The 17,125-nt window shown below is 47.0% G+C and overlaps 1 protein-coding gene and 1 pseudogene across 1 annotated transcript; both read right to left on the bottom strand.

The window, feature by feature from the left end:
- Positions 1-527: 527 nt before the first annotated feature.
- LOC123105987 (probable lipoxygenase 8, chloroplastic) lies at positions 528-6,765 on the bottom strand (annotated as a pseudogene).
- Positions 6,766-6,989: 224 nt separating this feature from the next.
- Positions 6,990-8,683, bottom strand: LOC123105988 (uncharacterized). The gene has a single exon (XM_044528179.1). The coding sequence runs from the start codon at positions 8,623-8,625 to the stop codon at positions 8,251-8,253; it is 375 nt and encodes a 124-aa protein (XP_044384114.1). The 5' UTR covers positions 8,626-8,683; the 3' UTR covers positions 6,990-8,250.
- Between the last annotated feature and the right edge of the window lie 8,442 nt (positions 8,684-17,125).

The raw sequence follows: 17,125 nt of genomic DNA, 5'->3' as shown, positions 1-17,125 counted from the left end.
CTCTTTTGTTAGTAATGTAAAGAAACATGTTTTGGTTTTCTTTGATTATATTTATGATAACATGGGTAGTTCATTAAGTTTACGATTGGTGAAGTCTTTATATGCTCCACTGTTATACGATTGGTGAAGTCATTGTATGCATCTCGTTATTACTACTGAAACAATGCATATTTCCCGGTGCACAATTTTTATCATGAACCCTAATATACATCTGAAGTCAGTTTTTTAGGGATAAAAAATCTGACACCCTCAGGTACGTCGGATCCGGATCGAATGCATGATTATTACTTGCTGCAATGTGGCAATTTTACTCCCAATTTTTTACCCTACATGGCAATTTTCATTTTAGAACACCTGCGGTGACTTCATAAAATCTGAAGATGACATGCCGGTTCAGTTTCTCGGAGGTGCTCATCAGAGTAGGGTGTGTGTATATGTTCATAAGGGTGAGTGTATGCATGTATATATAAGCGCTTACGTCTGTACCGTGTTAAAAAAATCTAACACAATAGACAAACTATCTGTTGTCGGGCAAATAATAAAACTTAAAAGGAGTGTTAAATAATGAACAACAAGACTGCTAGATTCACGGAAATCATTTCCTTGGCCGTTGGATCAGATGGAGGTGCTGTTGGGGATGCCCTTGCGCATGACACCGGGGCCGGGCTGCGAGAATGGTTTCATGAGCTCATACGGCACGATGCCAGCGCCGCACCGATTCTTGAGCATTCTGTTCTCGTTCCTTTCCTTGATGACCCCCTCCGCCACCTTCAGCTCGTCGTTGAACCTCGTGTACGCCGCCCGCACCGCGGTGTCATCGCCCCACGGCGCGGTCTCCATCCCTCCGAGGTACTCCTCGTCGGGGGAGTGGCTGGACAGCACCTCCAGCACCGCCATCACCACCGTTGCCTGCACCTGCGACGGGAAGCATTCCCGGAGCGCCTCGTCCGGGTTGTCGAGGAATTTCTTCAAGGCGGCGTCGTCCACGGGCTCCTCCACCGGCATCTTGGTACGCGCGATCGAGGGGCGGTTCGGGAAGTACCCCCCAAAGTCATACTGCCCGAAGTTGACCGCCGCGTGGTGCGCCGCCGCGACCCAGATTATTGTGGTGAGCGTGTGCGCGAGGGTCTCCGGCGTGTCCAGCTTAGGCTACCACGGCGCCTCCTTCTTGTCGCCGTGTCCCTCGGTGCGCACCTCCGTCCAGAACGCCTGCAGCTCCTCGTCTTGTGTGACGCTGTCGTCGTCCGGGTAGTACCGGAAACGTACGCCTGAACCCACCCCTTGATGGCGTCCCAGATAAGGAGCCCGTCGTTGGCGAACGGGTAGTCTTTGATGGCCAACCTGAGGCCGTGCTCCGCCGTGGGGTCCTCCTCTGCCATGCCCCTCCGGACGAGGTCCGCTGGGAGGGCCTCCGTGTCGAAGCGCCAGAGCTTGTCGTAGGCCACGGAGCTGAGCTCCATGCCGTACCTCTGAGGTGAGAAGGTACTCTCGATGATGCCGCCGCCGTTGACCAGGAAGGAGCGTGCGAGCGCGTTGATCCGCATGGTGTAGCGGAAGTGCGGGCGCAGGAGCTGGTAGACGGGATGCATCTCGCTGAGCTGCCTGTTGGCCGCGAGGATGTAGGGCTCCACGGCGCAGTGCGTGCGCAGCCAGTGGGTGACGAGCTCGTGGTGGCCGGCGTCGTGGGCACGAACGTGGGACTTGGCCATCCGCCATAGCCAGGACTTGGTGGTGTCCGTGGACGAAGTGAACACCTGCCTCCACTGCGGCGTCGTCGGCGAGGCCGGCCGGGTGAGCTCGATGGCGAGGAGGCGCAGCGTGCCGTCGTCGGTAAGGAACAAGATGGTGCGGGAGCCATACATGGTGGTGTGCTCCAGGGCACGGATCCTGTGCACGTACGGCAGGAACAGGTCGTGGAAGTCGAGCATGAACAGTCTCTTCTTCTCCACCGCCTCGGCCACCGTCATGGTGTGCCCCATCTGCGCCTCCAGCAGCTCGGCGGTGATAGCCGACTCCGCCGGCCCGTACTTTGCCGGGTCCAGATTGCTCTTGAGGGGAAATTCCCTGACAAGCTCGATGGCGTATGGGTTGATGCCGGCGAGCGTCTCCCTGGCGAACTCCTCGTCACGTAACCACGCAAACTTGTCCTCTGCGGCATTCCGCAATTAACACGTACGCATACATTTAGGTTCGCGCAAAAACTCCATTAATTTGCTGGTCAGCCAATGAATTAGTAGTGCTTCGCATGTGGAAGTGGAAGGAGCATACTTTTGACATTTGCGGGGCGCTGGAAGAGGAGAAGCTTGTCGCCAAGGCCGTCGCGGAGGAACTGAAGGAGGCGCGGCACGGCGCTGCGGAGGAAGCCGACCTCTCGAGTGCGCGGCAGCACGACACCGTCCTCGAACAACTTGTCGATGACGAAGAAGGAGGGGAAGCCTTGGTTGCGGTCGATGAACGTGGACTGCACGGCCGGCACCACGGCATGGAGCACCGACTGCAGCGTCTTCACCTTGAACTGCACGAGAACGCCTCGTCCCTCGGCACGTACACGTCGCCGCTCCTCGTCTCCGACTGCCGATCTGCACGTACCCATGCCACGCCACGCACGAGTTACAACTTACAACCTCTAGTACGAGCACGCGTGCATGCATGAGGTTTTGTCGATCGTGTACGTGCGTATACCTTTGATGGATCGGGGGCGGCCGGTGCGGCAGCGCCGTGGGTAGGGGAACTTCTGGTTACCGCCGATAACGGGGCGGGCGCCGACGGCACCGGGTTCCTCGCCGGAGCCGAGATCGTTGTACACGTCGTAGTCGTAGACCCGGTCGTTGGCCGTCCTCTGCCCCATGCCGTCACCGCGCTTCTTCATGAGGTCGTTCTTCCGGTAGTTCTGGAGGCCAGGAGGAGTTTGGCTCGGCAGTGAAGGCTGGACGGTTGGTACGTACGTTGATCAACAGTTCAGCATTGACAAATTTCAATTGCAAAATGGCTTGACAGGGTCCTGAATCACCTTGTTGGCGAAGAAGATGCGCTTGGCGTCACCGGACTTGGGCGGCAGCCAGGAGTCGCAGCGGATCACGTGGGGCTCCGAGTCCGAGTTGCCACCGCCGATGAGCTTCACGTCCTTGAGGAACATCTCCGTGTCGTGCTCGTTGGTGACCAGCACGGCGCCGACGGAGCCGAAGCCCGCCGGCACGTCGAAGCCTGCTTCATAGGTGACGATGTGACGGTCCTTGTCGGACACCTTGCGGGCATAGCTCTTGATCGTCTGTTTCTCCTTCCCCGTCTCTGCATTCGATCAATTTTGTTATTTTTAGTGAGTTTAATTTTTGCAATCAGATGTATACTAGGTGATGACCATGCATCAAACAAGCAAAATGGATCGATATTAGTCAGGACCGTGAATGAGGGTCCTCTGCTCGCCGTTCGTTCAGAGCAATGGGCTTTTATGTTTTCCTGCGACGCCGGCAAGTGGGACAAGGTGCTGCGCGTGTGAGGTTGGTGGCCCGGTGGCGGCGGATTTGGTGTTTTTCCACAGCAACGATGGCGGAATGCGTTAAACCTGAATCCAACACGGCGTGCAGAATGTCCCACATTGTCAGGTACATGTTTTGCGGGTCTTGTCTTCGGCTCACAAGTCACAACTCCTTCAAAGTTATGGGGTTGGATTCTCAAAAAAAAAGTTATGAGGTATGCCTTGATTTCAGTTTGCTGGTGTTCTGTCTCCTCATCCGGTGTGTGCGTCGACGGCGCGGGCGATCTAGGATGGTTCTCGATATGGTTGTTGCAGGGACCGGGGGGGGGGGGGGGGGGGGGGGGGGGTGGTGGTGTTCTTGTTTGTAATATTGTTTTTTGGTTCTTTTTGCAAAGTTTTTTGGACATTAGTCAAAATGTCCGATCTTTCTGGTAGTTTTGGCATCTATACAGTTGTACTCTGTTTATTGATTAATATACAATGGGGGCAGTTCAAACACATGCTATGGTTTTAAAAGTGCTCAACTTCCATAGTTTTGATAACTCAAGTAGGTGGTCACTTAATTTATGGTTGGCTTTCTATAAAGAACAAACTGTACTGTGGGAGTTCTTTTTTTCTTGAGTTGGTGTACTGCAGGAGTTGCTGTACGTTTGACTGGGTAAACTAATAGTCGATTCAAAAGTTAGTATACTATATATATTTAATAACTCAAACAATATTAGTAGGTTTTCATAACAGGAAAATAAAATGTGCAAACCAGTCGAACCAAACAAATTAACTTGTACGTAGAAAACGAATAATGCATTTTCCTCTACGGAGCATGCACATCTATCTATGATCGATCGATGATTTGTGCTCAACATAACATGTGTAGCTCTTTTTTATTTTTTGAAAAAGAAAACATGTGTTCATTTTTTTAGTAAAACAAATCCAGGTATAGCTGTATTGGTCGATCTATCGCCTTTGCTTCCATAGCAGCACATCTGTTTGCTGTAAATATAGATCTAGTTACTTAGTACTATTATTCATTTATCATTCGTCTGTTGGTCAACTAATTCTACTACCGTGTTTGTCAGATCGATAGGTCCATCGTTTTATCTTTCTCTCAATGCCTTGGCTTGTACAGCAATTTCTAAAAAACGGATCCCTGGGCTAAAAAGGGATTGCATTTTTCAGTAAAAGAAAAAAATGCACCTTCTAGCAAAACAAAGAGGCAAAAGTATATGAGTACTTACTGGCGTCAAGATCGGCGCTGACAAGCTCGAGCTCCATGGACCTGCCGATGAGGTCCTTCACATCGTCCATCATCTTGGACGGCCTCAGCCCATCGAGGAACCCACCGACGGTGACCTTAACTGTCGCCACCGCCTTGACGCGCACGGAAGCACCACCCTTTCCTGCCATGGTGACGGACGCCGGTCACCCACGCCGCTGCTACTAATACTAGCTACTCGGCGACGATGTGCCCCACACGATCAGCTGCCCACCGTACCGCCACGAAGCGCACGAGTGCCGTGTTACTGTGGATGTACGGCCGTCGGGAGGCTACTGCTGGACGCGGAGGAGGAGCTGGAGGAGGGGAGGATGCACGCAACGACTCCCGCGCGATGGTGTGGTGGTGGCTTAGGGGGCTGGATGGTTTGAGGTTGAGCTGTGGAAGCGACATGGTTTTATAGCAAGTAGGATATGTGTGGGCGCATAATGCTTTTGTGGGATGCGGGAAAAGGAGGAGGAAAACAAGCACAATGCCGTTCAATATATCCCGTGGGGTGGGGCCATGAACTGGTCGATCGCGTGCCTACCTACCCGGGCCTTTCAGTTCTTGACGAGTAGCAATAGTCTTCAAGACTTGAACACACGAAACGCAGCAGCCAAGTCGTCGTCTACGCTTCTACGAACAGATCTATGCGAGCTATACCTAATACCTATACAATACAACCAGAGCGACTGGATTCCATCGACAACTAGTCCTACTTAATTAACAAGCTAGCTAGGTCCCATGCATCGGTAGCTGCCGCGGCCGGCCGTATGTAGTAATATACTACACAAGGTACTACGTGGGTATGCATGTGCAAGCAAGATATCGACACATAATAGCATCTGCCACAATTTCTATGTTAAGTTATAGGTATAGCTGTCTGGGTCACACAATGATATCTATTTGCTGCAATAATCGTCGTTGTTTGCGAGATTGACTGAAGGAAAAACTCCTCCTTGTCACTATAGTATCAATGGACATGCGTACAACATGGGCTACTATCTGGTTGACAGTATACATTGGCTATCTTTGTCAACACCATCTAAAACTCAATTGGCTGGAAAAAGGCTCACTTCACCGAAAGACAAGAATCAGGTAGAAAGGATGTCGAGAGGGCATTTGGAGTTCTTTAGGCCCCTTTTACACTTGTTTGTGAACCTGTAAAACAATGGGATCCTAAGTCCTTGTGGGAGGTGACGCATGTTGCGTGATCATGCACAATTTGATCGTCGAGGATGAGGGTGACGATGTTGCCGTAGCTTTGGAATTTGAGAACATGGGTGATCCTATCCAACATCCGGACTGGAAACTGGCCCCATTTGAAGAGTTTATTCAATTCGGCATCGACCAACTCACGAGCAGTTGAAGAAAGATCTGATTGAGCATAAGTGGGTGGTGAAAGGGGACAACAATGTTGGTATGTAATATTTGAACATTTTAAATTTTAACGAGTGTTGCATGTGGCTATCTGAATGTCTATACCCTTTGCATGCGGCTAATTTATCATGCGGACTTGAAAAAAATGAGGAAGGTCGGATGTATGCGGCTACGGTTGGATGGCGTCCTCCCGCATCCGTGTCCGCGGACCGATCCGCCCTACCAGCGGACGGACGTGGAAGGAGTTTTGCGGGTTGCTGTTGAAGATACCCTTACCTCATTGGATTCTGGCAAAAGTTGTTGTAGTAAATAGTTGAAACATCGTATTGCTAAGGCCCCACAAGGCAACTCACGAGTGAAGACTGAATAAAGGACCAACATCGATTGAATTCCATGAAAATCAACGGATACACACCTTCAGACGCCCTCCAACGACACTAGACGAACCGCCAGAACAGCGTCTAGGCAGGGAGGAACTTATTTCATCTTCACGGAGCAACCGTCGCCTCGCCTTTGTGAACAAGACACAAAGCGTAATTGACCTGAGAAAACACCTAAAAATGGAGCAAAAAACCAAGGGCCGGTCATGAGATTATTGGGGGGGGGGGGGCGTAAATATAACCTGGGGCCCTCTAAAATACACATCAAAATAATAATTGTATTGAAAATATTTTTGCGAGTATCAAATATTTCCTTTATACAAATGCTATCAAAATTGCATCTATAAGTAGTATTTATACCAAGTAATTAATAGTACATATTACTTAAAAAGTTTCATCTAACATCTCAAGTCTTCTACAGGCCCATCCTGAATTAAAACATTAATTTGTTGCTACATAATAAACATCGGCAAGACGGCAACTAGTCTCTATTTCTGGAGGTGCTCGTATTATGCTAATTTTTTTATCACTGAATTCATATGGGATTCTATCAACTCATTTAACAATTTCCATAAAAAATTCATCTAACATTTTTTCTCAGCGCCGGAGGCATAGTTTATACTTTATAGGCAACATGGTGGTACTAAATTTGAAGAGATAATCAGTAGTTAAAAAGTAACATAAAGCTATAAATGTTTTAGGAAAAATCTCTAGGGCATAAGCTAGGGAAAATTCACAGAGATATTATCTACCTTCTTTGAAATTGGCAATGCCGTGTATGACGAGCAACAGGGCATGATGAGGACATGTGACAGCGTGCACGGCATGGTGGGTATTCCACGTTGGCCGTTGTTGCAGGCGGACGGCGTTGAGCGGACGGTATTCCACGTTGGCCGATAACTAGGTGAGATGGTGAGGAGGGCCGAAGTAGATGCTAAAGCGAAAATTAGGAAAATCTCAACGCCGGTGTGGTGGCGGCGAGCGAGCCAAAAACCCTAGCGAAAGGCAAAACTATTTGGTAGGTCGAACAATCGGTAGTTACCCTTTTATAGACAAGCTATATATCAAAATCACTAATTGATTAGTACTTCTTTCAAAGATCATTTCTGTGAGTTTTCTTCATATATCTGTTTATTCAAAATATTTTATCTCTTAAACCGTGCGTCCAAATCTTAAATTGTTTTCGTCAAAATCGTGTCTCTCGCAAAAGAAAAAAGAAAACACGTTTTTTTCGTTTCTGAGTCGTGCCTCTCACAGAAGAAAAAAACAAGTTTTTTCTCGCAAAAAAAATCCCAAAGTTTTTTTTCATCCAAAATCTAAGAAAGACCGATGGAAAACCATAAAACCGAAAAAAATATATTTAAAAAGCCGAAAACACGTGTGAAAAAATTAAAGAAAAAACAAAATCCAAAAGAAAACACCCAGAGCGTCGAGAGACACGCTCTCAACCCACTGATTGTTGGGAGGCTCTCGAAAAAGTAATCGTTAACTAGTTGCTCTAATGGGCGCTAGCCCTAATAAGCGGCGCGGCGCATCCGGACATACCTGACACCGCCTCTGCTCCACGGCCCAACGATTCAGCCAATTTTCCACGCACGAAGTATAAGAGAGAATCACAAGGAAACAAGGCTGACACTCTGACACTCTGTCCTCTACCACTAAGACTAGCGAGGTTACTCGTAAATCAGAGTTCTTCAGAGCGAACCGGAATGATTCTGCAGAAGAATCAAACTCATCTTCTTTCTTGATCTACCTACGGGCTAGCGGGGACGGACGGCTTCAAGATGGAGGGAGGGCGTGATCCTGAGGACGAGGCCGAGGAAGACGTCGTCGGGGTCGTGGACGTGCGGGTTGCGCTCCAGGATGTAGGGGTCGCCGCAGCGGTCGCTGATGCCGTGCAGCGTCTCCCCCTCCGCCACCACGTAGACCTCCTCGCACGGCCGCCACCGCGCCGACAGCGACGCGCCCCGCACCACCACCGCGGCCTCCGACGTCTCCCCGAGCGAGCACACCAGCAGCAGCGCCGCCAGCGCCGCCAGCGCGAGGCACCACGACGCCGCGTCCGCCGCCGCCGCCAGCCTCGACCTTTTGGACGTCGAGATACCCCCTCTCTCGCCGCGCTGCCTCGCCCCCATGAGCGCGCTCGATCGTGGCTTCCCGGTGATGGTTCGCTAGTGTCAAGCGAGTGCGAGCTGGTGTTTCGTTGCCTCCGTTGGGTCGGGCTTTATACGTGCAGAGGCAGAGCAGAGCAGGGAGTAGTGAGTGCGTGGGGGGGCCGACCCGACCGACGGTTGGAGCGCAGGTATACGTTGGGCGATAAGCCCAAGAAGGTCCCCCTGTCATGCAGAAACGGCAAGCTTGTTCTACTGTTTTTTTCCCGTTGGTTTCATATATTGGGTGATGTAGTCAGTGCACGTACGACCTTATCTGAAGATGATTGAGTGATTCTCAGCACTGCTCCGACGTTTTCGTAGTGCAAAGCGAGTGACCTCAAAAGGGAGTTGCTGCGCGATTTGAGGAACACTTGCGCTCGCTCTGTAGACAAAGCGGTGACTGCCGTGCGCACAATGCCGCGCTAGTGGTAGTGGATTCAATAATGCTTCAACTAGCATCCCCTTTTGCCTTGCCATTACACGGTGCGAAGGCCCTTTCGCTGCCCTGTAGAGGTTGTCTCGCTCGCCCGAGACGGCCCAATTCACAAAAGAGAGTGACCTACAACCAAGTTGCTGGAAAAGAAGGTCCAGATTCACATTCAGAACGCAAAGGTAAAGCAAATTCAAGTGATGAATTTGCTTTTCAATAACTGGTATGGAAGTTAATATAATGATATAATAGAGGAGCAGTCTGTTGCCAGGGCAGTGATGAATTTGCATTTAGATAACTAGCATGGAATTTGTTTCGATCCAGTTACCAACTCCCATGATCTTCTTTCTTGAGAAAACCGACTCCCATGATCGAGATCAAAAAATGAAACTCATCAGTTCGCCATGGTCCAACGAAGCTACAAACCTCAAACATACATCCCCTGGCAACTTGTTGGATTCGGTTCGGTGCTGCCATGCAACGACAAAAGAACGGCAACTTACTGATATCACACGCTCATGGAATTGGGGTGGCACAAGAACCACAAACTAGTACTCCCTCCACCCGAAATTAGTCGTCGCTAAAATGGATGTATCACTCATCTCTGTGTTGCAGCTCAATCTATAGTACTTTCATTTGTTTTTTTTTCATGTATTTGAAAATATTCTAAAACATACATGATTCCCAAACATAAACTTACTTTTTTAAATTAGCAAGCCACAAAATTTAAAATGATAAAGCAAAATTGTTAGAGAAATTTTAAAAATGTTGATAGTGTTCAAAAAAATGTTGAGACATTTAAAAAAACTGTTCACGAGTTTCAAAAATATGTACGTGACATTCTAAAAAATTCTTATGCAATGTAAAAAAAGTTTAAGTAATCAAAAAAATGTTTATATCATTTTTAAAAATGTTCTGGAAACAAAATTGTGTAATTAAAAAAGGTTTCCATATACGTTACCATTTTAAAAATTATTCACGTGTTTCAGAAATACGGTTGTGACATTTAAAAAATTTATACAGTGTAAGGAAAATCATGTAGTTTTATAAAAATCATATAATAAAAAAATTCAATGTGTATTAAAAATTGTTTGTATTAAAAATGTATGCAAACACGTGGTTGAAAGATGATAATCATGTATGTGAGTTCTCCTAAATATGTATAAAAATATTTCAAATGTATACAAAAAAGTGCAGATGTGTATGAAAAATAGTAGACATCAAAAGATATGTTTGAAAAATGTTAACCATGCATTTGAAAAATGTTAAATGGGTATAAGAAAATGTTCATGGTGTATAAAAAATGTATAATGTGTGTGAAAAAACTACATGTATTGATAAAAGGAAAAAAGGAAAAGGGATATAAAAAGTAAAAAATCCAATATTTTTGAAGATAACCGTTAAAGAAACAAAAAAAGCGAAACCCAAAACAATCACTGAAAACCGACGCAAAAATCAAAATAAAAAGATAAAACCATGAAAACCAAAGAACCGCTAAAGAAACACATAAAAACAAAAACTACAAGAAAAACCGATGAAGAACCAACACAGAAACCATACATAATAAAGAAAAGAAAAAGGTGTCTAAAAACCACTCCCGCAGGAACCCATATCTGGACGGCCCAACAATGCCTCCACGGGGAAAATAGTTGATGCCAGACTGAAAAATAGTATCACAGTAGGCGAGATATATTCAAGAGTTCTATGTTCTTTTTCATCGTCTAGTGATCATTGTTTTTTGTAAGAATAAATTTACTCTCGTTCTTTTGGCAGTGCCATGAGGCTAGATAGTTTTTTGTCTTCGCAGATCCGATTATTTGGATCTAGAGTTTATGCTGGTGTGTCAAACCTTTTGTGTTGGTTTGATTCTTTGTGAAGTTGAAATCTTTCATCAACACCATGATGAAGATATTGTGATCCGACAGCCTGCACTTCTAGAGGATCATCCCTGGCACATGTACATTCATTGATCAAGGCTTCCCATCTTTCTGAATGGGCGACTCAAGGCGCTTTAAAAAAATCATTATTGGTAATGTTCGTGCGGGTGAAAGAGTCACAACATCGTTGGTCCAATCCAATGTAGCCTCTTTACCGAAGTCTTTGAAGTATTTTTTATAACGGAGATTGATACAGCGAAGAAGGTGTTTACAAAAGATTTGATTGTAATTCTTAGATATAGAAGTTACTTTGTATTTTTTTTGTTTCTTAGATCCAAATCAGTGTACCTATAATTGTTATGAGTATGAATAAAATTACAGACGTTTCTAAAAAAAGGGTAGGTGAGATATATGGTCATGCCCTAGGATGAGGCCTCCTTTGGTTTAGAGGAATTTCATAGGAATTCTAGAGGATGGGATTCTTACAGGATTTTTTCCTTTAGAGCCCTTTGGTTCATAGGAATGGATTCCTATTCCTACATAAGATTGGTTCCTATCCTCCACATTTCATAGGAAAATAAAAAAGAGCCTAGACTCAATGGAAAAATTCCTTTGGTGTCAACCAAATGACATCTTGTTTCCTATTCCTACTCATAGGATTTGAGATACATGTCATCTCATTTCCTACAAGATTCCTATTCCTATGATAATCCTATCCTATGAACCAAAAGAGGCCTGAGTTCTGAACGCCAGTGCTGCCAGGCCACCACGGATGCATCTCCTTTTCTTCCTCTGCTGCTTTTGTCACACACACAAACTGGGACAGAAGAATTTTCGCTTGAGAATTGCGATGTCAACATCTCACATCATTTTCTGCGAGCAGAGCCGTCGAGATCAACAACCGGCAGCGGACCCACCCATCATCAATTCAATTGCAAACAAAACCGCCTTGTAAAGCAAAAACAGTCGAGTACTTAGTGCAATCCCTGGCCATGGACGTTGACATGCAAAGTTTAATCTTAGTTTACGTTAAGATAACACTTGGATTGGATCGCTGTACCAATATCAACACCATAACCGTCGTCATTGGCCCGTACCAAAAGCTACGTCAACGGCTAACGCGCGAGTCCACCCCACACACACCATGGTTCCATTATTAACGACAGCAATCGGTGGTCCACGCCCGCCATCGGACGGCCCGGCACGGCTCGCCGGTGCGCTGGAGCGCCGTCGGATGGGTAGCTTGGCTGGTTGTAGTGCGGGCAGGGCAATGGAGGTTGGAGATGGCTCCCCGCACGTCGTGGAGCGTTCGTGCGCCCACGCGGGCGGGCCCCGCGTCCGGCGATTAGGAAAACCGGGATAATCGCCGAAAGTCGCTTGGTCGGTTGCCATGGGGCATGCCAGTATTTTTTATATAACGCATTGGTCCTCCTCGTCTTGGGATTTTTTTTTCAGACAATTCAAAGAGCTTTATTCAAACGAAAGCATTCCTAGGACAATCAGCAAGTAAGCTGGTCACTAGGAAGCTGGCAGTGTCATATCAGTCACACTTAGTGCACGAGCAGACTTTGCACATAGGTGTGCTGAAATATTTGCTGATCGATTTACATGTTGAACATCAAATAAAGTAAAGTCACTAACTAGCTCTTCAATTCCAAGTAACAGCGGAGCCACAACCAAACGTGAATTGTGACGAGTATTCCAGAGTCGTACCATCTCCAGACAGCCCACCTTCATGATCACATGCGTGAGTCAGCGTAGCTTCGCAAATAGCGCACCATCCCGCATAGAAAGAGCTTCTGCTATCAGTGGATCAAAAATGCCCAAGTGGGGCTTACACTAAGCACCCATGAACTTCACATCCGAACGAGATACACCTCCCATGCCATTGCAGTTACCTGCGAAATCGATGGCACCATCGGTGTTGATCTTGACAATCACTACTAGGAAAATGCTTATAGATAGATGTTTACCAGTAGCGCTTGTTTAAGCACCCACGCTACTAGTATTTACCAGTGGCGCCTGGTACAAAACACGCTACTACTACTTAATAACAACAACGTTTGTTAGTTTGGGCCGCGTTGCTGTTACGTGGGCCGTAGGGCAAAAACGGTAGCCCACTTACCTCTAGCGTTTGTTTCGAACGGGCGCTACAGCTGGTGGGCTTAGCAGTAGCACCGGCCTCTACCCAGCGCTACTACTAGAGGAAAAGAAAACCGGCCCGCGCGCCGGTCTCCCCTTGCACCCCCTCACTCTGGATCAACATCGATCCCCTCCGCCCGACGCCGCCGCCGTGGTTAGGGTTCCTCCCCGGCCACCTCACCCTCGCCGACGGCGCTGTGCGCCGCCACCACGCGCTGTCGCCTCTCGCCTCCTCCGACGCTCCAGCACCGTAAGTCCCCCTTGATCTCCTCCTCCCTGCGCGCGCCACCACTAGGCTCCGATCGATTCGCCGCTGCAGCTCACCATGTTTTGGGATTTCGCGTGGGGGAAAGGGATCTATGGATTGCACGGTGGCTCCGCGCTTCGATGCGACGGGTCTGGTTCGCTCGACGTGTTCTTGCAGGCTTGTTTCCTCGCGTGAGAGAGTAGAGAGAGAAGTAGAGGCTTTTTGTTGGACGGCGGGAGCGCTGCAGGAGAGGGACAAGAGGCGGCGGGAGCTGCTGGACAGCACGTGGCGGGAGGAGTAACAGCGGGAGAGCAGGGCGACGGCGGTGGGCAAGCAGAGGGCCAGGGAGAAGGGAAAGGGGAAGGAGCTGGAGAATGGCAGAGAGGGCGACAAGTTAGGTCCACAATTCGCCAGGGTATCTGATGGATCCAAATCGACCCAAATCGAAAGAACTGTGTTGCCCTTGCCGAACGAACTGTGGTTGTTCATTTGCTGACGCCGACCCTTGTCGTTGGAGATTAAAGCGGTGAAGGGGTAGTTATTAGTACGGCTCTGCTCGTGGGTGAAGCTGATGCAGGACTGGAGAGGCAGCGTGTGTTGATGATTTCTTCAGCTCTGCTCGTCGGTGCTGCTGTCACGACAACTACAACCAACAACTTTTAGGAGTAGGAGGAGGTTAGCCGGTGACGGCATCGATCCACCAGCACCCGACCGTTAATGGAATGATCGACCCAAATCGCTATCCATGTGATGTTGTTAGTGAGCCCATTTTTGGTAAATTTCAGAAAAAGAAAACACAGAGAGATAGAGAGTTGTATTTGATCTAAAAGGGGGTGTTTGCCTTTTATAGTTTTAATGCCAAAGGTGGAATGGATGTTTACTTATTGTGTTTTGTGAATCTTGTGCCGTGCTGTTTTGAAAGATTCTAAGCTGGTTCTACTTTTGGATGTGGGAATAGATAAAGTGTTTCCCTGGATGGATCTACTTAGTTTAGTTGTCCTTGATGAGGATGGAAGTGTTTTTACCCTTGTGTCAGGGCTGGGAGTTGGCCTTGATGAGGATGGAAGAGTTATTGCTCTGCTTTGCCATGCTTGCAGAGATAATGCATAATTGATATTTGTGTAAATAAATGGTATTTTATCTATTGATGATCTTATTGCTGCCTTATAGCTGCCTCGATTAATGTGTGAATAAATGGTATTTTATCTACTAATAATGTAGAATTAGGCTGTTTTTGAACTACTTTTGCTTGTCTTCTTGCGCAATAATGGCAATATGCCATTTATCTTATTATCAGGCTCTGTTTGGATTACATGATCTCTATAGGTTAGTCTGAACTGAACTACAATTTAGTTGTTATTCTGCTTGCCATGTGAATCTGATGTGTATTCTCTATGATGTGAACCTGATGTGTATATTATTCAAAACCTGATGTGTATTGAAAACTTTATGTTTACTTTTTGGATCGTTAATCCTTTAATCATATTGCTTTAGGGAAATGGCGCCACCACCACCACCACCACCATGTCAACGGTGCAAGTCAAGGTGCGCCAGCAGCCTTGCAACTGGCACGCTGTTCGGCATCTACTTCCAGTCTAGTTTTCTTCATGCGGCGGTAATAAATTATATGAAACTAGTAACCACTATTTTGTTTTTAGTGTTATTGGCATTAATTCATCATGTATATATCATTTTGCCTTTTGTACACAGATCATCCCATGCAATGTGAGGTCGGAATTCAACAAGCTGACCGGAGACTCTGTGACCTTTGAGGCTCCTGGGGGCCCCTACACTATGGAGGTCGAGAAAGGATGAAATATGACGCATGTGGGAGGAGATGGATGGGTCCGTTTCATCACCCACATGCGTATCACCGGTGGTGAGTTGATCAACTTCTCCTTCAGAGCAGAAAGACCCAAGCTGGCCATCATTTATGTCAACAAAGCGGAAAATGATGAAGATGATGAGGATGATGACGACCCACTTGATGAAGCCATCGTAGATCAAAGAATGAGGTTGAGCGAGGAGGAGGTGTGCAACCTATGGGACATCATTCCGCCGCGTGCTGACTTCGTCGGGTGCCATTTGTGACCCGCCTGACAAGTACCATGGTTGATCGGCATGTCATGGTATGTTGCATTTACTATAGTAATTTGATGATATGCTTTATTGTTATACTTAGCATAGAGTCCGATGATATATATGCTTAGTGAATCCGATGATATATATGCTTAGTGAATCCGATGATCTATATGCTTAGCGAATCCGATGATATATATGCTTCGTGTAGAATCCAAAGAACTGTTAATAGTGTAGAATCCATATATACTTATTAGTAGGATTCATGCTTAGTAGAAATGTAGTACTGTCTTCTGATAGTGTAGAATGTGTGAGGCTACTTATTAATTGATATGTTTTGATTATTCAGAAATTGCCAAGAGCCTATCTGAGAGTTGTGGTATCAAGCCTGATGAAGAAGGCTCTGCTGGAATACGCCTTACCGTGAGGGGCTCCATCAGGGACGGTCGCACACACTTTAACTCAGTTGGGTGGAAGAGCTTCCTCGTCGGCTAGAATCTTCATGTTGGACAGGCAATCCTAATTACTATAAGGAACACCCACCGCCCAGGCTTGAGGATGATGATCGTCATCGATATCATCTAGAACTACATATGCATGCGTGTGGCTGATACGTCTCCGTCGTATCTACTTTTCCAAGCACTTTTGCCCTTGTTTTGGACTCTAACTTGTATGATTTGAATGGAACTAACCCGGACTAACGTTGTTTTCAGCAGAATTGCCATGATGTTGTTTTATGTGCAGAAAACAAAAGTTCTCGGAATGAACTGAAACTCCATGGGATATCTTACAATAAATAATAAAAAATCCTCGCCAAAGATGAAGACCAGGGGGCCCACACCCTTCTCACGAGGGTGGGGGGCGCCCCCCCTAGGGCGCGCCCCCTACCTCGTGGGCCCCCTGGAGACCCCCGACTCCAAATCCAACTCTATATAACTGTTTTCGGGGAGAAAAAAATTAGAGAGAAGAAATCATCGCGTTTTACGATACGGAGCCGCTGCCAAGCCCTAAAACCTCTCGGGAGGGCTCATCTGGAGTCCGTTCGGGGCTCCAGAGAGGGGGATTCGTCGTTGTCGTCGTCATCAACCATCCTCCATCACCAATTTCATGATGCTCACCGCCGTGCGTGAGTAATTCCATTGTAGGCTTGCTGGACGGTGATGGGTTGGATGAGATTCACCATGTAATCGAGTTAGTTTTGTTAGGGTTTGATCCCTAGTATCCACTATGTTCTGAGATTGATGTTGCTATGACTTTGCTATGCTTAATGCTTGTCACTAGGGCCCGAGTGCCATGATTTCAGATCTGAACCTATTATGTTTTCATCAATATATGAGAGTTCTAGATAATATCTTGCAAGTCTATAGTCACCTATTATGTGTTATGATCCGTTAACCCCGAAGTGACAATAATCAGGATACTTACCGGTGATGACCGTAGTTTGAGGAGTTCATGTATTCACTATGTGCTAATGCTTTGTTCCGGTTCTCTATTAAAAGGAGGCCTTAATATCCCTTAGTTTCCATTAGGACCCCGCTACCACGGGAGGCTAGGACAAAAGATGTCATGCAAGTTCTTTTCCATAAGCACGTATGACTATATTCGGAATACATGCCTACATTACATTGACGAATTGGAGCTAGTTCTGTGTCACCCTATGTTATGACTGTTACACGATGAACCGCATCCGGCATAATTATCCATCAT

Source organism: Triticum aestivum, chromosome 5A (assembly GCF_018294505.1).
Source record: "Triticum aestivum cultivar Chinese Spring chromosome 5A, IWGSC CS RefSeq v2.1, whole genome shotgun sequence".
Classification (NCBI taxonomy): domain Eukaryota; kingdom Viridiplantae; phylum Streptophyta; class Magnoliopsida; order Poales; family Poaceae; genus Triticum; species Triticum aestivum.
Note: the sequence above shows the minus strand (reverse complement) of the source record. Positions and strands in the feature narration are given on the sequence as shown.

What these genes read in the sequence shown, in the direction of transcription:
- LOC123105988 (XM_044528179.1), bottom strand. Translation starts at nt 8,625, where the DNA reads ATGGGGGCGAGGCAGCGCGGCGAGAGAGGGGGTATCTCGACGTCCAAA.